Source organism: Eubalaena glacialis, chromosome 11 (assembly GCF_028564815.1).
Source record: "Eubalaena glacialis isolate mEubGla1 chromosome 11, mEubGla1.1.hap2.+ XY, whole genome shotgun sequence".
In the NCBI taxonomy this organism is placed as follows: Eukaryota; Metazoa; Chordata; class Mammalia; order Artiodactyla; family Balaenidae; genus Eubalaena; species Eubalaena glacialis.
In genome coordinates this window covers 101,783,091-101,806,439 of record NC_083726.1, presented here as the reverse complement: position 1 = coordinate 101,806,439, position 23,349 = coordinate 101,783,091, and the positions used below count along the sequence as shown (strand labels likewise).

Genomic DNA, 23,349 nt, shown 5'->3' with positions numbered 1-23,349 from the left:
TCTCAATGGTGAAAAACTGAAAGCATTTCCTCTAAGATCAGGAACAAGACAAGGATGTCCACTCTCACCACTATTATTCAACATAGTTTTGGAAGTCCTAGCCATGGCAATCAGAGAAGAAAAAGAAATAAAAGGAATACAAATTGGAAAAGAAGAAGTAAAACTGTCACTGTTTGCAGATGACATGATACTATACATAGAGAATCCTAAAGATGCCACCAGAAAATTACAAGAGCTAATCAATGAATTTGGTAAAGTTGCAGAATACAAAATTAAGGCACAGAAATCTCCTGCATTCCTATACACTAATGATGAAAAATCTTAAAGAGAAATTAAGGAATCACTCCCATTTTCGACTGCAACAAAAAGAATAAAATACCTAGGAATATACCTACCTAGGGAAACAAAAGACCTGTATGCAGAAAACTATAAGACACTGATGAAAGAAATTAAAGATGATACCGACAGATGGAGAGATATACCATGTTCCTGGATTGGAAGAATCAATATTGTGATAATGACTATATTACCCAAAGCAATCTACAGATTCAACGCAATCCCTATCAAATTACCAGTGGCATTTTTTACATAACTAGAACAAAAAATCTTAAAATTTGTATGGAGACACAAAAGACCCTGAATAGCCAAAGCAGTCTTGAGGGAAAAAAAGGAGCTGAAGAAATCAGACTCCCTGACTTCAGACTATACTATAAAGCTACAGTAATCAAGACAATATGGTACTGGCACAAAAACAGAAACATAGATCAACGGAACAGGATAGAAAGCCCAGAGATAAACTCACGCACCTATGGTCAACTAATCTATGACAAAGGAGGCAAGGATATACAATGGAGAAAAGACAGTCTCTTCAATAAGTGGTGCTGGGAAAACCAGACAGCTACATGTAAAAGAATGAAATTAGAACACTCCCTAACACCATGCACAAAAATAAACTCAAAATGGATTAAAGACCTAAATGTTAGACTGGACACTATAAAACTCTTAGAGGCAAACATAGGAAGAACACTCTATGACATAAATCACAGCAAGATCTTTTTTGATCCACCTCCTAGAGTAATGGAAATAAAAACAAAAGTAAACAGATGGGACCTAATGAAACTTCAAAGCTTTTGCACAGCAAAGGAAACCATAAACAAGACGAAAAGACAACCCTCAGAATGGGAGAAAATATTTGCAAACGAATCAACGGACAAAGGATTAATCTCCAAAATATATAAACAGCTCATGCAGCTCAATATTAAAAGAACAAACAACCCAATCAAAAAATGGGCAGAAGACCTAAATAGACATTTCTCCAAAGAAGACATACAGATGGCCAAGGACCACATGAAAAGCTGCTCAACATCACTAATTATTAGAGAAATGCAAATCAAAACTACCATGAGGTATCACCTCACACCAGTGAGAATGGGCATCATCAGAAAATCTACAAACAACAAATGCTGGAGAAGATGTGGAGAAAAGGGAACCCTCTTGCACTGTTGGTGGGAATGTAAATTGATACATCCACTATGGAGAACAGTATGGAGGTTCCTTAAAAAACTAAAAATAGAATTACCATATGATCCAACAATCCCACTACTGGGCATATACCCTAAGAAAACCATAATTCAAAAAGAGTCATGTACCACAATGTTCATTGTAGCTCTATTTACAATAGCCAGGATGTGGAAACAACCTAAACGTCCATTGACAGATGAATGGATAAAGAAGATGTGGCACATATATACAATGGGATTGTACTCAGCCATAAAAAGAAACGAAATTGAGTTATTTGTAGTGAGGTGGACCTAGTCTGTCATACAGAGTGAAGTAAGTCAGAAAGAGAAAAACAAATACCGTATACTAACACACATATATGGAATTTTTTTAAAAAAATGGTTCTGAAGAATCTGGGGGCAGGAAAGGAATAAAGATGCAGATGTAGAGAATGGACTTGAGGACATGCGGAGGGGGCAGGGGAAGCTGGAATGAAGTGAGAGAGTGGCATGGACATATATACACTACCAAATGTAAAATAGATATCTAGTGGGAAGCAGCCGCATAGCACAGGGAGATCAGCTCGGTGCTTTGCGACCACCTGGAGGGGTGGGATAGGGAGGGTGGAAGGGAGACGCAAGAGGGAGGGGATATGGGAACATATGTATATGTATAGCTGATTCACTTTGTTATAAAGCAGAAACTAACACACCAATTTAAAGCAATTATACTCCAATAAAGATGTTAAAAAAAACTATCAAAACTGAATTGTATATTTAGTATTTTAATAAATACTAACATCATAATTCAAGAAGTTTTCTGGAAAATGAAAAGTCTTGAAATTACATATTGAAAGGACACTTTGCATATTGAGAAAAGTGACCCTGAGTAACAAACCTGAAACATATTTTTGGAAAAACTGTTCGACTTTTAGGGGGAAAAAAACTTCCTTTAAGCATCTAAGCAAAAAGTTCAAGTCATTTGTAAGGGAAAGAAGTTCAGTATGTCATCAGAGTTTTGGACAGTAATCCTTTATTCCAAAAGAAAGTTAAATAATATTTTTATGACCCTCAAAAAAGAAAATGTGAGCCAAGGGCGTTTTAGCCAGCAAAATTGACTTTCAAGTATAAAGGCCACAGAAAAACTGTTATCAACACCCAGAACTCAGAAACTTATTTCCTTGAGCACTTCCTGAGGAATGTATCGGAAAATGACCATCAGGTAGTCAAAGTGACTGGAGGGATGTGACATAAAGACTTGTAGAGCAGATAATATTTAATGATAGCTAGAAGAGAGACTGTATAATATGTATACTATAAATACCATATGATGTGGATAGAATAGCTCTATAAAAAATGGAAGTGGAATAGGAAGCACATATGAAAAGTAGAATGAGCATAATGTTTGCTTTATTGTATTAACTGGGATAAAAAGGATAACACTGCAAGTCATATACTGGACCAGATGGTGCAGAGGGGATAAAGGATATTATCTAAAGGTATTTATTATACCATTAGGACACAATTGCAAACCTTCTTAAATACAAATAATAATAATAAAGCAGAGACAAACCAAAACCAAACCAAAAAAAAAGAAAAAGAAAAACCAGAGTGAAAAGCATTTCATATAAAATATGTGTATATTAAATATAGTATTATATTATACAACTTTTTTGTAAGATAGTTGACAGAGGAACACAAACACAAAAATAAAATTAAAAATAAAACAATGAAAGTTAAATCATAATTTTTAAAAAATGTTTACGTATGGGGGAAGAAGGGAGTAGTGTAAAGAGTTCAAGGATAAATGTTGGGCTTCTTGGAATATACACTGTTTTGTAGATTTAACTTTTGGAATTGTGTAAATATTTTAAATAATTATAAACAAATTGATTTTTTAAAAAATCATCCCTAAAAATCGAAAACAAACTTAAAAGAAGTCAAAATACAAATATTGCAATTACAGTTTTATATTTCACCACAAAAGTTTCTTTTATATTTGCTAACAGCTCAAGATGTGAATTTGAAGTTTATAAAAATAATGTTTAATAGTTGGACTCCAAATAAATAGGCATGGTCCTTGACTTCTTCTTCCACATCTAACATAAGGAAACAACTCAAGTGAAATGAGTCAACTCAGGGGAATGTTACTCACTATCTTTTCTTTTTCATTTCTCTAGGAAAATAAAGGAAAGTCTGGAGTGTTTCCCTGTTAAATTGAATAACTTGATCCACACGCTCGCACAAATGACAGCCATAAATCCTGCCAAATCTACTTCGCAGACTTTTTCCCGGGAATCCTGTACGATGAGTGCAACCAGGTCAATCCAAAGAGCAACAATTTTAGGGTTCAGCAAGAAAACTAGGCATGTAAGTCTCAAGTCTGTCATCTTGACTTAAATATCATTTGACTACATCTCACACTTCCCTTCACTGTGCTACACATTCCTCCTTATACCATGATTTTTTTTTTTTTTTTTGCTATACAACTGAAAAATCAGTCACAGTGTGAACAGAAGAGCGATTAAGGCGGATATTCCAAGGAGAAATCATAATAACCAGAGCTACTAGTAGAGAACCACCAAAGAGAACAGTTTCTGCCCTGTGGTAGACTATAAATCCAGACCTAATTAAAATGTCCACAAGAAAAGAAGATCAGAAATTAGGCAGTCTGTTCCCAGCACCTAAGATTATGATATTTTTATATACTGTGTTTATAGGTAATTTTGCCTTTACAAATTGCATCTCTTATCTTTTGTGATGATTTTTTTTTTTTTTTTTTGCAGAGAGGTTCTTACTTTGCTTGGTTTACATGAAACAGAATTTTAGAATGTATTGAAGGTTGATATTGCCATCTTCTGATTTTGTCTCTTTATTTTCTGCAGCTTTATCTAATCCAGGTGACTCACAGTAACAATGAAACAAGCCTGACAGAAAAATCATTTGACCAGTTTTCAAAACTTCACAGCCAACTTCAAAAGCAGTTTGCATCATTGGCCCTCCCAGAGTAAGGACTGTCCTCCACAGTGTTTTGCCTTTAGTACTTGTCCCTGATCGTAAGCAAAAATTATGGTTATGGGATTTTCTATTTGTGGGCAACACAACACAGCATTCTGATTCCAGTGCCACTGAACCTATCCCAGCAGAGTCTCTATTGCTCTCAGAATAAAGAACCTTTTGTCTCATAAAACAGAATAAAGGTTTTCAATTTTGTTTGCTTTCAGCCATTGATTTTGTAGACAAAAATATCAGAACCAATTTTATTTTTCATTGATTATCAGGGAAATTGTTTTATTTGCCTGTTTTTAAATTTAATTGTTTTAGTGTTTTCTATAAAAATAAAATTGAAACTGCAGAACAAAATTGGATATATCTTCTCTTTCAACAGATAACTGCAATAAAAAGCTCTGATATATTTATTTGCTGTACCAGAAAAATTTATCAATATCAATTAGTATACAAGTAAAACTTATTAACATCAACTCACTTTTGTTATCATTAATTATTAACTTGGACTTGGGTTATCCAAATTTAATTTGTCATTATCTTCATTTTGCAGTCTTGAAAACCATTGCTCAGTTCATGTTATAATGAAAAAATATTAAGCATAAATAATATAATTGAAAATGCTTCTGTTCAAATAAACCTTCTAAAATTCATTATTTAGAACTAGCCCAATTTATGTTATAGACTTGAGCGTGTATCTTGACCAGAGGTGTACCTTGAGTTTAAAAAGGTGAACTTCTTAGAAATTACGGTATTTGCACTTAGGCAAATCAAATGTTATCTTATCTATAGAGTAGTTTCTTGGTATCCACAGGATTGGTTCCAGGACCCCTCCCACAGATACCAAAATCCTTGCATGCCCACGTTCTATACATAAAATGGCGTAGTATTTACAAATAACCTACCCACATTCTCCTGTATACTTTAAATCACCTCCAGATTACTTATAATATCTAATACAATATAAATGCTATGTAAACAGTTATAAATAACAACGTAAATGCTATGTAAATAGTTGCTGGCATGCAGCAAATTCAAATTTTGCTTTTTGGAACTTTCTGGACTTTTTTTTTTAACATTTCAATCCACAGTTGGTTCAATCTGCAGGTGTAGAACCTGCAGACAGGGAGAGCCAGCTGTACCAGAATTTTTGTTGAGTAAATGGTCCTTTAACAATATGAAAGTTCATACCAGACCTGACATACTTTGTACATGTGGATTTTTGTTAGACTTTCAGGATTTAGTCACTTACCAAAATGTAAATCTAAACAACGTTGCCAATGGATGGAGAGATAGTGTGCATTATTTTGAAGACTGTGTAGTTCACATTCATGAAAAACTATACTTGCAGATGTCACAGAGATTTTGAAATACAGATGCTTTAAACATCAGAAAGTCATCAGAGTAAGAGCACGTTCAAGAGACTAAGAGGGAAGGATGTCACTGTGGAAACTTAAAGACAACATCAGCTTTAAGAGTTATCAGAAAACATCTAATGTAATAACTGAGGAAAAGGAAATACTGGCAAAAATATTCAGTTTGATTGCAAATATTGAATTCAACATTAGTGGTTTCCATTGTACCCTAATAATTAATGATTTAAAAATATGTTCATTCTTGTTAAATGGCTGTCCTTTTATGTTTCAAAAATGTCTCTGTTTTACTCTTTTCTCTCCCCAATACATATTAGTAAAACTTGTAAAACTTTAAAGTGCCAATAATCTCTCTCCATATGCCTCTTCTCGATTTTCAGCTTTAGTTAGGATTCTGTTTTGTTCAACAACTCCTGCCTGGTAATGGGACCTAAATTGATTTTAAAACCATTCAAGCAATGTGTGGAGAGGAGGAATATTTAGTCCTTTGTGTGAACAATATTTGTATGGTAACAGTCCCAAAGGAGCTCTGGCTTATAGCAATGCATACAGATTAAGGATGAGGGCAAGATTTCCTCTGACTCCTCAATTTACTAAGAGAAGCTCTATGAGAATTATGTAAACCCAATCTGGAAAGTATGATCAGAAAGTTAGAGCCATAAAGAATAAAATTCAAATTAGTCATAGCATGTAACAGTGGTCTTCAAATCAGGCTGTTTGTACCTCTTCCAGCTTCTGAGAATACACAAGCATAGGAATCTTCCTTGAAATTAATGGTCTTCTTTAAAAGTCACCTGCTTGAGAAAGGTTGATTTCCTTTCCCTCTCCTAATTTCACCATTGCTCTTCTCCCAGCCATCCAGAATTTTATTTTGGTACACTGTCCCAGGGAGTAAAAAATCTCTAAGGATTAAATAAAGGGCAAATCAAAATACTGGTGTTGGTATTGAGAAAATGAATTACTCTAATAACCAGGTATCAAATCTGTTTGCAGGTCGTGTGTTTCTTAATCTTTGGTGTGAACAAAATTGAGGGAGGGCATGGTAGCACCGTCAGATAAAATATCCTAAAAAATCATTTTCAAGAACTGATTACTATGTTATATTTGACATGTAACTCAAAAGCATTTTAAACAACTGAATGACATTACTAGAGCTGAATTCCTTAATTCTTATGTACTTATTTACACACAAGACTTTTTTAGTACGTACATCTATAAAAAAAGGAATAGAACTAATGTTGAACTTCATTTTATTCTAACAATAAAGAAAATTAACCCACAGATATACAAGTTAATATTTAAAACCAGCAAAATCCACCTATTTATCAAATGTATTTCTATGTTTTGATTAATTATAAATGGTAATAATTTTTATGATAATTAAATCTGGATGAAAATTTTTAACACTTTAAGCCTTAGTAAGAGTAAAGCAAGAGTAAAAAAGTAAAATGTCAGTTATTTAAATACACAGAAATATTATTTTGGACTTCCCTGACACTTCCAACAGGAAGCAATGGATGGGATGTCCTGCAGTTGTCACATACTTCTGTGTGTTTGCTAACAGCCCTTCACCATCCCCCATGCTCCTTTGCCCAGAGGAAGGTCTGTACCAAAGAAGCAGAAGAGGAAGGAAGCAACAGCAAGACTGCAGTCAGAGGAAGCTGCTAGATAGTTCCTAAAAAGATACATTTAACCAGCAAAATGTGTTGCCAAATGCTTCCCATTAACAGGTCATGCCACCAATAATTGGTCTTAATCAACGTCTAGCCCTTCAAGATGAATCATAAGATAGTGAAGAGGAAATTCTGCAAGCTAGACCCCTGGGGAAAGTGATACTTTGTTCCAAAAGACTAAGACCAGATGGAAGCATATGCTTGGTAAAATGTTTAATCTACTTAGTGTAGCAATGTCCCTCGTGAACCCAGAGGAAACAATACCACATGACCTTTTTGAAAAATTATGAATCATTAAACTTCAGAAAGTATTTATTAACTCCCCACATGTATTTAAAGGACAAATTGTGTGGTCTGCCATAAATACAGTAAGAAGGGAAATATATATTAATTTAGTATGTTAAGTTAAATTAAATTAGTATTAATATTAATGATAGTTAAAATAGCACAAGTGACCACAGCCATGTTAATAAAACTCTCAGAATTAATCATGCGTTCTATGGTTTTTAAAAAACGTTTTCAGTGGCCCTTCCATCAGATGCAGCTTTAACTTTATGAACAATTCTAAGATGCAGATGCCAATTTTCAAACTAATGAAGATGTACTTTTTTCTTTTAAAACAGGTTTCCTCATTGGTGGCACTTACCTTTTACAAATTCAGATCACAAGAGATTCAGAGATCTAAATCATTACATGGAACAGATATTAAATGGATCATATGAAGTTGCAAACGTATGTTACAATTTACTTTTATATTTTTACATAAAATATGGACTGTTTTATGTATTATTACTGGGAATATTTTTTAAATACTTTATGATAACATTTTTAGTCCTACATTTATTCAACAAATGTACAAATTAAAATTATCTTGTCAATTCCATGCAAAAACCAACCGGGACTTTAGTTGAAATTGCATCTTAATATCTTTCAATCCATTATCATATACCTATTCAAGTATTTTTAGAATGTTTTCTCAATAATTGTTTATTGTTCTGTGCATAGAGGGCTTCGAAGTATTTTGTTATACTAGATATAGTACTTTTTATAAAAATCCTTTTCCTGTTTTTTCACCAGTATATAGATAGGACTGATTTTGTATATTGACATTTTACCCAACAATCTTACTAACTTCACTTTTAATTCTAATAATTATCTGTATTGTTTTTGAATTTTCAACTTACAATCATATTGTCTGTGGATAACAAGAGTTTATTTTTTCTTTCCAATATTCATATATTGTATTTCTTTTCCTTGCTATTTTGTACTCTCTAGGGCTTTCAATAGATATTGAATTGAAGTGGTAATGGTGGATATACCTACATTATTCTTGAATCCAGGGAAGAAGTGTCTAATATTTCCTTATTAAGTATGTAGATTTTGTAGGTACCCTTTATTATTTTGTTTCCTTCTATTCCTAGGTTGCCAATAGTTTTTACAAAGAAGGTTGAATGTATCAAATTTTTTTTCTGAATCTACTGGGATGAACAATGATCACCAATAATCCTAGTTTTCTCCTTTATTCTGCTAATGTGGTGAATTACACTGAAGAACTTTCTAATTTTAAACAAATTTGCATTACTAGGATAAACTCTACATGGACGTAATGTATTATACTTTTTATGTATTATTGGATTTGATTTAACATTTTCGTTAGCATTTGTTTTCATCTTTATTTATGACAGAGATTGGCCTGGAGTTTTTCTTTCTTATAAAGTCATTACCAGGTTTCAGAATCAAGAGCATGCTGGACTCATAATATTAGTTGCAAAGAGTTACTGCTTTTTTCCCTACTCCCTGGAACAGTTTGTATAAAATTGGTTTTATTTCTGGAGATTCAATTTATTTAGGAGCTATAAGACATTTCACATTTCCTATTTCTTCTTGGGTCTCTTTGTTAAGTTACATTTCTATAGGAATTTGTGCTAATTTATTGTCATAAAGTTACTCATAATATCCTATCATAATCTTTTTAACATTTATAGGATCTGAAAAGGTATTCACTCTTCAATTTCTCACACATATTTCCTGATCCATACTTCCAGAGGATTATGAATTTTACCAATCTTTGTAAAGAATGAAATGTGGGATTTATTGACCCTCTCTATTATATTATTTCTCTGTTTCACTTATTTTTTATCTTTATTATTTCCTTCCTTCTGCTTCCTTTCTATTTATAACATCCTCAGATAGTTAATTTAACTTGTTTATTTTCAACTTATCTTCACTTACCCATTTAAAACTCTAAATCCTCTCTCCTAATCAAGATTTAATAGCACCCCACAAGTTTTTATATACAGTATTGTATTTTCTGTATCATTCCTTAAAAATATTTATAAAATTTTCACTGTGAATTTTCCTGGACCATGGATTAAGTCTGTTTCACCCACTTGAGTTTTATATGCTGTACTAAAAATATATATCTGTATCTGTATCCATAAACTTCATAAGTAATTATTATTGTTGTTTTTGCAATCAATATTTAATATTACTCACATATCTCATTTTCATTGCTTCCTGTAGCTCTGAATTTCCGTCTGGGATTGTTCTCCCTCTACCTGAAGAACACCATCTACTATTCCCCTTAATATGAATTTGCTGCTAAAAAAACCCTCTAAATTTGCATTTGTCTGAAAAGTTTTTATTTTACCTTCATTCTTGGAGGATATTTTTGCTGACTATTTGGTATTTGAGCATTTGGATAGCAATGATATTATTCTAAAAACTTTAAGGCTATCATTTCGTTGTCTTTTAGCTTCCATTGATTTTGTTTAGAATCCATCTGTTATATTTGTTGCTTCTTTGAAAAAGTTTTTTTATTCTTTATAATATTGTTCTTTTTACTGTTGGTTTTCTGCCGTTTTACTTTAATTTGCTCAGATATGACTTTGTTTCTACTGATGATGCTTGAGCTTCAGCACTTCTTCAATTTGTGCCATGATGTCTTTCATCACTTTTGGAAAGTTCTCAGTCGTTATCACTTCACATATTGTTCATACCATTTCCTCTCCCCTCTTTTTCTGGGACTGTAATCACATATATGTCTATCCTTTTCATTGTACCCTCTATGTCTCATACTTTTACTCCTGTATTTTTAATTCTTTGTCCTCTATGACTTAGTTTCTGAATAGCTTCTTCTAACTTATCTTTTGGGTTGTTTATTCTCTAATGATCTGTGTTTAACATACTGTTAAGTCCATTCTTTGAGTTCTTAATTTCGATTATTCTTCAGTTTCAGAATTTCCTTTTTTTTTTTTCAGTTCCTAGTTCTTTGCTGAAAATCTGTCCTTTTTATTATTTCTTCAAAAATCGTAAGCACAGTTATTTAAAATCTTCCTAAAAACTCCAATATTGGGACCTACTGCATGTACATTTTTATTTTCTAATGTTTCTGCTGGTTTTTAATCATGTAGTCTTGTTCCATTGTGAGCCTGGTTATTTTCCTTTTTATTGTGGCCACATATTGTACTGCAATGTCCTTTGTAGAAATTGGATGCCTATGTTACTGTTATCCTGGTCTAGAGAATTATAATATCTGAGTACATTAACAGTCTAGGGTTGCTGAAATTCAGTTGCAGGGATTCAGATTATTCAAAACTGAACTGTAGCTCTTGTGAGGCACTATTACTGGTTCATCCTTATTCCTTAGATGTAGCCACTTTGGATCTAAACCCAGGGTAAGGCAGACTCACCAAGAATCTACTTGGCAGCTCTGGATTCCCTTCCTTTTCCTCTTAACTCTGCAAGGTGGTCAAAAGTACTGCTCTACCTCCCAGCCATTCCACTGCTCCAACCTATATCAATAAAAACCCACAACAGAAAAGCTGTGCCAAAACCCAAGCTCACTTCCCCAAGACTGTCTTGCCCCAGATCCTAGCCTGGTAATTCTTCACTATCTTGTTAGCTCTCTGATGCCTTCAAGCGAAGTTTAAAAACAAATTGTTTAATTATTCCAGTTATTCTCCGTAGGAAGTCTGGACTAAATGACCAAATCTAATATCACTAAAAATAGGAGCTTACAGCTGCAGTCATGCTACCCCTCAGCTTTCAGAAATATCTGCTGTTCTGCCTCCTCTCCCCCATCCTGTGTTCTGATGAACCTTGTCTCTCATAGGTAACTATTTCAGAGGATCTAAATCTATGGTCAATTCCCATCTGAAAAAAAGTATTTAAGGATTTCTTGGTGAGGTTTTGGTACTACTCATCAGTGATTCTGAGTGGCCTAGAAAATTGAAGAGACATGCCAGACCCCAGTTTTGCTCCCCTCGGTAATATGCATCAAAAAAAGACTCTTAAGATCCTTCCCCATACACACATGTGCATACAACCTACACATGCACACAGCTGTTCCAACTCCTTCTGAGGACTCAAGGAAGGATTAGCTCCCTTTACTATTAAATTCCTATCACCGTCTTGCTTGCAAGGTCCTGTGAGACAAATGTAAGTTACAAAGGCAGGTACCAAGCTAACAATCCTCCAGAGTTCTTGGCTAGACATAGGATCTTTTAGGGATTTATCTAAAACATCATCTCTAAGGGTAAAAAGTACAAGGCCTGTTAGGTTTTTTGCCTTTTGATGCAAGAATGGAGACTATTTATGGAATATCTTTAGCTAATCCACATGTCTGGAATAACTTTAATGTCACCAGTGAGAGCCCATTTCTAATATTAATCATGCTAGTCAACAAGCTACCATTTTTATGAACAAAATCCTTTGACATTCAGTATGCTAATTAATAATGTCCATTTTTTTAAAGGTGTTCAGCACGATGGCTTGATTTACATATATTGTGAAATGATTACCACAGTAGATTTAGTTAACATCTATCATCTCATATAGATACAATAAAAAGAAAAGAAAAAAGCAACTTTTAAATTTATAAATGTCATAAGATGAAGATTTAATAGCTCTACTTCTTCTTCCTCGTCCTCTCCCCCAAATTTAGCATGCTTTTAATTATATCAATAATTAGCATTTGTAAAATGTCTATTGTTGATTGAGTTGTGAGAGTTTAACAGAACTACTTACACTGACTGCTTCTAGTATGGGTTGCCTGATTAAAATATTGAGAACCTCTTATTTCCTCCTGCTCTATCCAGGCACCCCGATAGTGCAGCCTTGATTAGGACATTAACAGACCATTCCTGGACTCTAGTCTTTTTTCCTTTTATTGAAGTATAGTTGACTTGCAATATTATATTAGTTTCAGGTGTACAACATAGTGATTTGATCATTTTTCTGCAGTCTTGATTAAATCCTACCAGCACTCCGGTTATACTTTGACCTAAGAAACGCATATATAATATCATGCTGTATATACAGACATACTTTGAACTTCAGTAAGTTACAGGCACTGTAACAGGAGGACTACAACCGACCCCATAACCAGGACTTAATTGAGTCAAAGAACCCTATTTTTCTCAGTGGTCAATTCAACAACCTTCCTTCTCCATGTGGAGCTTGGGAAAGACATTAGATGAGATTACTTTCCAGTCAGAGTGTGAATTGTTTTAATTACATGTTGTATAGTAGATTAAGTCAGTATATATCAAGGAAACCTTACTGAAATTTAAAAATAAAATATATTAATGAATGTATTCAAAATTGTCTCCTAACTGTAGGTTTGCTGATTCAGGATGTTGGCTTATTGCTATACCTCCCAGTTGGGTAATATTGTGGTTTGATGATGAATAGACCCACTTAAGAAAATTCCACAATTCAGATCACAAGCATCCTAAGGCTATTAGAAAAAAATCACAATTGTCAATAATGACTGCTTTAGATTGCATATAGTCAGGGTCAAGAGGAGAAACTTTTAAATCCCTATCACCAGCTCCTAAGACTAGTGGTTCTCAAAGCTCAGCTCCTGGACTGTGGTTGGAACCTCATCTGGGAATTTATGAGAATGCAAAATTTCAGTCCCATCCTAGACCTATTAAATCAGAAACTTTGGGGATGAGGTCCAGCAATGTGTTTTAACAAGCCCTCCAGGGTGTTCTAATCGATGACAATGTTTGAGAACCATTATTTCAGACTCTGGTCATCTTTCCTTTTTTTTTTCCCCCAGTTTGGACATGATCAGACATTTGGTTTCCAATGTAGTAGGTACTAAGGTACCCTACTATATCATTGATTTTTTTGCAAATCTGGACTCAAGCACATTGTGCTACAATATTATTTCCGGGCTGGTAGCTCAGCTAGAGATGCTGTTTTGTATCAAAGGACAAGTGCCTGAGCACTTAAGAAGGTATACTTAACCCAGTTCCCAGTGAAGTAGAGAAGCCATCCCAGGGAGTATGGCATTCAAGTTGTTATTAAAGGGCAGATAGAAGTTAGTAAATGGAAACTAGGGAAAAATTGTTCTAAACAAGGGGAACTACAAGGACAAAGCATGCATTATGGTTACATGCTTTTCTCTTGTTTGGAAGCTTAAAGAACTCAATGATTATATTCATTTAATTTTTACCCATGTGTATAGCAAACTTATAATCTCATCAACATTTAATATATATTTTAAATGGAAAATAACAGAATTATTAACATATATTAACCTATAGGATTTATGTTGTTTTTCAAAACCTAGGAGAGTGAAACTTTGCATCCGGAAAGTATTTAGCAGTCTCTTAACTTATTTATTCTTTTTTTTTTTTTTTATATGAATGGCTGGATTTTATTTATTTATTTATTTATTTTGTCTGTGTTGGGTCTTCGTTTCTATGTGAGGGCTTTCTCTAGTTGTGGCAAGCGGGGGCCACTCTTCATCGCGGTGCACGGGCCCCTCACTGTCGCGGCCTCTCTTGTTGCGGGGCACAGGCTCCAGACGCGCAGGCTCAGTAGTTGTGGCTCACGGGCCTAGTTGCTCCGCGGCATGTGGGATCCTCCCAGACCAGGGCTCGAACCCGTGTCCCCTGCATTGGCAGGCAGATTCTCAACCACTGCGCCACCAGGGAAGCCCAACTTATTTATTCTTATACCTTACCAGTTTTATTTTAGATTAGCACATGTTTCCAAAACATACAATTTATTTATTTTTAATATATAAACTACTACACTAATAAGTGATAAATGCTTTAAAATTTGTAGAAAAATAATGCAAAATTTGGAAAAAATTTTGGATGATACTATAAAGTAAATATGAATGTAATTTTGATTTTTTTTTTCTCACCCCACTGTATAATCCCACATGAACCCCATGAACAGAGACCTCTGGCTTGGTAGAGAATGATCTTGAGAATCCTGCTAGCTGCAAGCTTGAGGACAGGCTCCATAGGTTACCTAGTGCCAAGCCCAGGAACACTGCCTGGCCATGCTCTAAATGATAAGCATTAATAGTGCACTGGTTCATGATTTTACCCTTCAGAAAGATCACTCAGAGCATATCTGTAATATATCTGTTATGAACAAAGAGAAAAAATGAACAGTATCTGTTCATCATGGGAACAGAACCATGTATAATAATAGGATAACTGAAAACAAAGATGTAAAATGATTGTTGAAAACAGCATTAGACAATAGGAAAGCTACAGTATACTAAATAATTATGTGTAGGTATCTTGCATATTCATGAATTTATCTATTGTATTAGCATGCTCAATATAAATTGTATTATATCTTTTGAATATATTCAGTATTTAGGTCTCAATCAGTGAGTAATGGGAAATGAGTTATAAGATAAGCTTCTGTCCTATAGGATCAAGGCAACTGAATTTACTTCATTGGATTTCAAGTGCTTTTTTGCATATTCAGGAATGTAGTATGTTGAAATCTTAATGTTCTTTACTAACTCTGACATTCTCTGAAGGTCATGTCCATTCACTTTGCTATAGTGAAGGGCACTTGGATATGGCAACTGTCTGTAAGGGAAAGTGCTGAGGGGATAGTGGATGGGATTGTCATCTTTCTTGTTGAGAGCTGCCTTACTGATTATATTAAAGCTGTTTTAAAGATTGTGCCTTTTCAGGATAATTGACAAAATATCTAGTAACCATTGAAAGTGTTAGGCTTTGGCCTATTTAAGCAGAGGCAAGTAAGTGCAAAGTGGAGAGGCTTCTGATTTCTGGTCCTAGTGTGAATAGGATAAATATTGAGATCTGTCTTCAGATGGCAGCAGGCTTTCAATAGGGAACTCCTAAGTATATCTGCCTAGAGTATGGGTTCATATAGAACTGTTAGCAGAGGATTGTTATGAAAGGGGAAAAGCAAAGGGGTCAGACATATACAGGTAGGGAAGACTTGCAAAGTGCAGTTTATCACAACAAGGTTTAATGAATATTGTTGCTTATCATAATCACAGCTGCATAGAGAAAGCTGAACAAGACCACCAAACGTGTACCTCACAGTTTTCATCACATTCACATTTGCTAATGTGCTAATAAGTACTACTGTAGAGGCCCCAAGAAGAGATGTTTTTATATTGTTCTTAAACTCTATTGGTCAATATTTAGGGAAAAGAAGGTTGAAGAAATTTCAAACACCTCATTGTTTTTATCTTGGATGAATTAAGATCTAGGATTTGAGTGAGGGGAAAAAAAGGAGAAGAAATAGGAGAAAAAAGAAGAGATATTTATATCATCAAACATGAGATATGACTGTGAAATCACAGATTCCAGAAATGCTCCAAGTGAGAATACATCAACCATCTTCTAACACTGGACTCCCAAAGAGAGCAATCCCATTTTGTCCCATAATAGTATCAAACAAAAGGAAGCTGCTATTATAGGAGTTTCTCCCAAAGTAACACCCTCCTAATAATTTAATTGAATTTTGTACAATGAGTATTTGGAGTACAAGAAAATATCTTCCTAAGATGTAAATCCTACATCTGTTTATTAGTCGTCCTTTCTATCCTACAAAGTAAATAAGTTAGTGCTATATTAACAAAGATAAAATCAACAAAAATTAAACGTGGGCACTGGCACAATAGGGACCACTTTCAAAATCTACTGTCTCCGTCATTCAACAAATGTTTATTGATTGCCTACATTGTATACTTTCTGGCCAAGGGTGCAAAAATAGTACCTAGTGATCAATTGCTTCAGAATAACGTGAGGAGGTTTTAAAAAGTATGTTCTGAGGCCCATCCTTAGAGATGCTCGTCATATCAGTAAAGGGAGATACAGGCATACTTCGTTTCATTGTACTTCACTTTATTTGCCATTCACAGGCATTACGCTTTTTTTTACAAATTGAAGGTTTGTGGCAACCCTGCTTTGAGCAAGTCTATTGGCGCCATTTTTCCAACACCATTTGCTCACTTTGTGTCTCTGTGTCACATTGTGGTAATTCTCACAATATTTCAAACTTTTTCACTATTATTATATTTGTTTCGGTGATCTGTGATGAATGATCTTTGATGTTACTATTGTCATCGTTTTGAGGTGCCTCAAACTGCACCCATATAAGACTCTGAACTTACTTGATAAGTGTTGTGCATTCTGGTCCACATCACTGATTGGCCTTTTCCTCATCTCTCTCCCTCTCCTTGGGCCTCCCTATATTCCCTGAGACAGAAAAATATTGAATTTAGGCCAATTAATAACCCTACAGTGGCCTCTAAATGTTCAAGTGAAATGAAGAGTTGCACATCTCTCAATTTAAAGCAAAAGCTAGAAATGATCAAACTTAGTGAGAAAGGCATGTTGAAAGATGAGATAGTCACAAAGCTGGGCATCTTGAACCAAACACTTAGTAAAGTTGTGAATGCAAAGTAAAAGTTCTTGAAGGAAATTAAAAGTACTACTCCAGTGAACACATGAATCATCAGAAAGAGAAATAGGCTTATTGCTGATAAAAGAGAGTTGTAGTGGTCTGGATAGAAAACCAACCACACATTCCCTTAAACGAAAGCCTAATCCAGAGCAAGGCCCTAACTCTCTTCAGTTATATGAAGGTTAAGAGAGATGAGGAAGCTGCAGAAGAAAAATTTGAAGCCAGCAGAGGTTGGTAGATGAGGTTTAAGGAAAGTCTCTATAACATCAAAGTGCAAGGTGAAGCGTCAAGTGCTGATGTAGAAGCTGAAACAAGTTATCCAAAAGATCTAGCTCAGATAATTGATGAAGGTGGCTATACTCAACAACAGATTTTCAATTTAAACAAAGCAGGCTTCTATTGGAAGAAGATGCCATGTAGGACTTTCATACCTTCAGAGGAGAAGTCAATGCCTGGCTTCAAAATTTCAAAGGACTAGCTGACTTTCTTGTCAGGGCTAATACAGCTGGTGTTTAAGTTGAAGCCAATGCTCATTTACCATTCCAAAAAACTTAGGGCCCTTAAGAATTATGCTAAATCTACTGTGCCGTATGCTCTATAAATGAAACAACAAAACCTGGATGAGAGCACATCTGTTTACTACATGGTTTACTAAATATTTTAAGCCCATTGTTGTGAGCTACTGCCTAGATAAAAGGTTCTTTTCAAAATATTACTGCTCATTGACAATGCACCTGATGGAGATGTACAATATTAATGTTTTTTTCATGCCTGCTTATACAACATCCATTCTGCAGCCCATGGATCAAGGAGTAATTTTGACTTTCAAGTCTTATTATTTAAGAAATACATTTTTTAAGGCTATAGTTGCCATAGATAGTGATTCCTCTGAGGATCTGGGCAAAGTCAATTGAAGCCCTCCTGGAAAGGATTCACCATTCTAGATGCCATTAAGAATATTCATGACTCATGGGAAGAGGTCAAAATATCAACATTCACAGGAATTTGGCAGAAGTTGATTCTAACCCTCACGGACGACTGAGGAGTTCAAGACTTCGGTGGAAGAAGTAACTACAGATGTGATAGGCAAGATAATTAGAATTGGAAGTGGTGTCTGAAGATAGGACTGAATTGCTGTAATCTCATGATGAAACTTTAACAGATGAGGAAGAGTTGCTTCTTATGGATGAGCAAATAAAGTGGTTTCTTGAGGTGGAATCTACTCCTGGTGAAGATGCTGTGAAGATTGTTGAAATGACAACAAAAAAATTAGTTGATAAAGTAACAGCACAGCTTGAAAGGATTGACTGCAATTTCAAAATACATTCTACTGTGGGTAAACACTATCAAACAGCATTGCCTGCTACAGAGAACTCGTTTGTCAAAAAGAGTCATCAATGGGTCAGACTTCACTGCTGTCTCATTTTCACAAGTTGCTGCAACCACTCCGACCTTCAGCAACCACCACCCTGACTAGTCAGCAGCATCAGCATCAGGGTTAGGCCCTCCCCCATCAAAAAGATTCTGACTCGCTGAAGGCTCAGATGATAGGTAGCATTTTTTTAGCAGTAAAGTATTTTTAAATAAGTTATAAACATTGGTTTTCTTTAGACATAATGCTATTGCCCACTTAACAGACTACAGTATATTGTAAACATCCCTTTTATATGTACCGGGAAACCAAAGGTTCATGTGACTGGCTTTATTGCGATATTCGCTTTATTGTGGTGGTCTGGAATTGAACCTATAATATCTCCAAGGTATGACTGCATCTAGGTATCTGTGTTGGGTTTTTTTATTTGTTTTAACATACTTATTGGAGTATAATTGCTTTAAAATGTTGTGTTAGTTTCTGCTGTATAACAAAGTGAATCAGCTATACATATACATATATCCCCATATCCCCTCCCTCTTGCGCCTCCCTCCCACCCTCCCTATCCCACCCCTCTAGGTGGTCACAAAGCACAAAGCTGATCTCCCTGTGCTATGCAGCTGCTTCCCACTAGCTACCTATTTTACATTTGGTAGTGTATATATGTCAGTGCTACACTCTCACTTCCTCCCAGCTTACCCTTCCCCCTCCCCATGTCCTCAAGTCCGTTCTCTACATCTGCGTCTTTATTTCTTTCCTGCCCCTAGGTTCAACAGACCACTTTTTTTAGATTCCATATATATGTTTCAGCATACATTATTTGCTTTTCTCTTTCTGTTTTCTCTTACATCACTCTGTATGACAGACTAAAGGTCCATCCACCTCACTACAAATAAATCAGTTTCATTTCTTTTTATGGCTGAGTAATATTCCATTGTATATATGTGCCACATCTTCTTTATCCATTCATCTATCGATGGACACTTAGGTTGCTTCAATGTCCTGGCTATTGTAAATAGGGCTGCAATGAATATTGTGGTACATGACTCTTTTTGAATTATGGTTTTCTCAGGGTATATGCCCAGTAGTGGGGTTGCTGGGTCGTATGGTAGTTCTATTTTTAGTTTTTTGAGGAACCTCCAAACTGTTCTCCATTGGGGCTGTATCAATTTACATTCCCACCAACAGTGCAAGAGGGTTCCCTTTTCCCCCCACCCTCTCCAGCATTTATTGTTTGTAGGTTTTTTGATGATGGCCATTCTGATTGGTGTGGGGTGATACCTCATTGTAGTTTTGATTTGCATCTCTCTAATGATTAGTGATGTTGAGCACCCTTTCATGTGTTTGTTGGCAATTTGTGTATCTTCTTTGGAGAAATGTCTATTTAGGTCTCTGCCCATTTTTGGATTGGGTTGTTTTTTTTTTGATATTGAGCTGCATGAGCTGCTTGTATATTTTGGAGATTAATCCCTTGTCAGTTGCTTCATTTGCAAATATTTTCTCCCATTCTGAGGGTTGTCTTTTTGTCTTGTATATGGTTTCCTTTGCTGTGCAAAAGATTTTAAGTTTCATTAGGTCCCACATGTTTATTTTTGTTTTTATTTCCATTTCTCTAGGAGGTGGGTCAAAAAGGATCTTGCTGTGATTTATATCATAGAGTGTTCTGCCTGTTTTCCTCTAAGAGTTTTATAGTGCCTGGACTTACATTTAGGGCTTTAATCCATTTTGAGTTTATTTTTGTGTATGGTGTTAGGGAGTGTTCTAATTTCATTCTTTTACAGGTAGCTGTCCAGTTTTCCCAGCACCACTTATTGAAGAGGCTGTCTTTTCTCCATTGTATATTCTTGCCTCCTTTTTCAAAGATAAGGTGACCATATGTGTGTGGGTTTACCTCTGGGCTTTCTATCCTGTTCCATTGATCTATATTTCTGTTTTTGTGCCAGTACCATACTGTCTTGATTACTGTAGATTTGTAGTATAGTCTGAAGTCAGGGAGCCTGATTCCTCCAGCTCCGTTTTTCTTTCTCAAGATTGCTTTGGCCATTTGGGGTCTTTTGTGTTTCCATACAAATTGTAAAATTTTTTGTTCTAGTTCTGTGAAAAACGCCATTGGTAGTTTGATAGGGATTGCATTGGATCTGTAGATTGCTTTGGGTAGTATAGTCATTTTCACAATGTTGATTCTTCCAATCCAAGAACATGATATATCTCTCCATCTGCTTGTATCATCTTTAATTTCTTTCATCAGTGTCTTATAGTTTTCTGCATACAGGTCTTTTGTCTCCTTAGGTAGGTTTATTCCTAGGTATTTTATTCTTTTTGTTGCAGTGGTAAATGGGAGTGTTTCCTTAATTTCACTTTCAGATTTTTCATCGTCAGTGTATAGGAATGCAAGAGATTTCTGTGCATTAATTTTGTATCCTGCTACTTTACCAAATACATTGATTAGCTCTGGTAGTTTTCTGGTAGCATCTTTAGGATTCTCTATGTATAGTATCATGTCACCTGCAAACAGTGACAGCTTTACTTCTTCTTTTCCTATTTGGATTCCTTTTATTTCTTTTTCTTCTCTGATGATGTAGCCAAAACTTCCAAAACTATGTTGAACAATAGTGGTGAGAGTGGGCAACTTTTTCTTTTTCCTGGTCTTAGAGGAAATGCTTTCAGTTTTTCACCATTGAGAATGATGTTTGCTGTGGGTTTGTCATATATGGCCTTTATTATGTTGAGGTAGGTTCCCTCTATGCCCACTTTCTGGAGAGTTTTTATCATAAATCGATATTGAATTCTGTTGAAAGCTTTTTCTGCATCTATTGAGATGATCATATGGTTTTTATCCTTCAATTTGTTAATATGGTGTATCACATTGATTGATTTGCATATATTGAAGAATCCTTGCATTCCGAGGATAAACCCTACTTGGTCATGGCGTATGATCCTTTTAATGTGCTGTTGGATTCTGTTTGCTAGTATTTTGTTGAGGATTTTTGCATCTAAATTCATCAGTGGTATTGGCCTGTAATTTTCTTTTTTTGTAACATCTTTGTTTGGTTTTGGTATCAGGGTAATGGTGGCCTCGTAGAATGAGTTTAGGAGTGTTCCTCCCTCTGCTATATTTTGGAAGAGTTTGAGAAGGATAGGTGTTCTCTAAATGTTTGATAGAATTCGCCTGTGAAGCCATCTGGTCCTGGACTTTTGTTTGTTGGAAGATTTTTAATCACAGTTTCAATTTCAGTGCTTGTGATTGGTCTGTTTATATATTCTATTTCTTCCTGGTTCAGTCTTGGAAGGTTGTGCTTTTCTAAGAATTTGTCCATTACTTCCAGGTTGTCCATTTTATTGGCATATAGTTGCTTGTAGTAATAATCTCTCATGATCCTTTGTATTTCTGCAGTGTCAGTTGTTACTTCTCCTTTTTCATTCCTAATTCTGTTGATTTGAGTTTTCTCCCTTTTTTTCTTGATGAGTTGGCTAATGGTTTATCAATTTCGTTTATCTTCTCAAAGAACCACCTTTTAGTTTTATTGATCTTTGCTATTATTTCCTTCATTTCTTTTTCACTTATTTCTGATCTTATCTTTATGATTTCTCTCCTTCTGCTAACTTTGGGTTTTGTTTGTTCTTCTTTCTCTAATTGCTTTAGGTGTAAGGTTAGGTTGTTTACTTGTGATTTTTCTTGTTTCTTGAGGTAGGATTGTATTGCTATAATCTTTCCTCTTAGAACTGCTTTTGCTGCCTCCCAAAGGTTTTGGGTCATTGTGTTTCATTGTCATTTGTTTCTAGGTATTTTTTGATTTCCTCTTTTATTTCTTCAGTGATCTCTTGGTTATTTAGTAGCGTATTGTTTAACCTCCATGTGTTTGTATTATTTACATTTTTTTTTCCTGTAATTGATATCTAGTCTCATAGCGTTGTGGTTAGAAAAGATACTTGGTATGATTTCAATTTTCATAAATTTACCAAGGCTTGATTTGTGACCCAAGATATGTTCTATCCTGGAGAATGTTCCACGAGCACTTGAGAGGAAAGTGTATTCGGTTGTTTCTGGATGGAATGTCCTATAAATATCAATTAAGTCCGTCTTGTTTAATGTGTCATTTAAAGCTTGTGTTTCCTTATTTATTTTCATTTTGGATGATCTGTCCATTGTTGAAAGTGGGGTGTTAAAGTCCCCTACTTTTATTGTGTTACTGTCGATTTCCCCTTTTATGGCTGTTAGCATTTTCCTTATGTATTGAGGTGCTCTTATGTTGAGTGCACAAGTATTTTCAATTGTTATATCTTCTTCTTGGATTGATCCCTTGATCATTGTGTAGTGTCCTTCTTTGTCTCTTGTAATATTTTAAAGTCTGTTTTGTCTGATGTGAGAATTGCTACCTCAGCTTTCTTTTGTTTTCCATCTGCATGGAATATCTATTTTCATCCCCTCACTTTCATTCTGTATGTGTCTCGAGGTCTGAAGTAGGTTTTTTGTTGACAACATATATACGGGTCTTGTTTTTGTATCCATTCAACCCGTCTATGTCTTTTGGTTGGAGCATTTAATCCATTTACATTTAAGGTAATTATTGATATGTATGTTCCTATTACCATTTTCTTAATTGTTTGGGGCTTGTTTTTTGTAGGTTTTTTCCTTCTCTTGTGTTTCCTGCCTAGAGAAGTACCTTTAGCATTTGTTGTAAAGCTGGTTTGGTGGTGCTGAATTCTCTTAACTTTTG

At 35.0% G+C, this 23,349-nt stretch overlaps 1 protein-coding gene across 3 annotated transcripts in view; it reads left to right on the top strand.

Annotated features, from left to right (window-relative positions):
* PIK3C2G (phosphatidylinositol-4-phosphate 3-kinase catalytic subunit type 2 gamma) overlaps nt 1-23,349 on the top strand; it is a 357,132-nt gene that overhangs the window by 257,588 nt on the left and 76,195 nt on the right. For all 3 annotated transcript variants that reach the window (XM_061204611.1, XM_061204610.1, XM_061204612.1), the window contains 3 exons: nt 3,680-3,869; nt 4,385-4,506; nt 8,175-8,283. In XM_061204611.1, the coding sequence (XP_061060594.1) occupies nt 3,680-3,869; nt 4,385-4,506; nt 8,175-8,283 (421 nt within the window). The remainder of the gene's footprint in view (nt 1-3,679; nt 3,870-4,384; nt 4,507-8,174; nt 8,284-23,349) is intronic.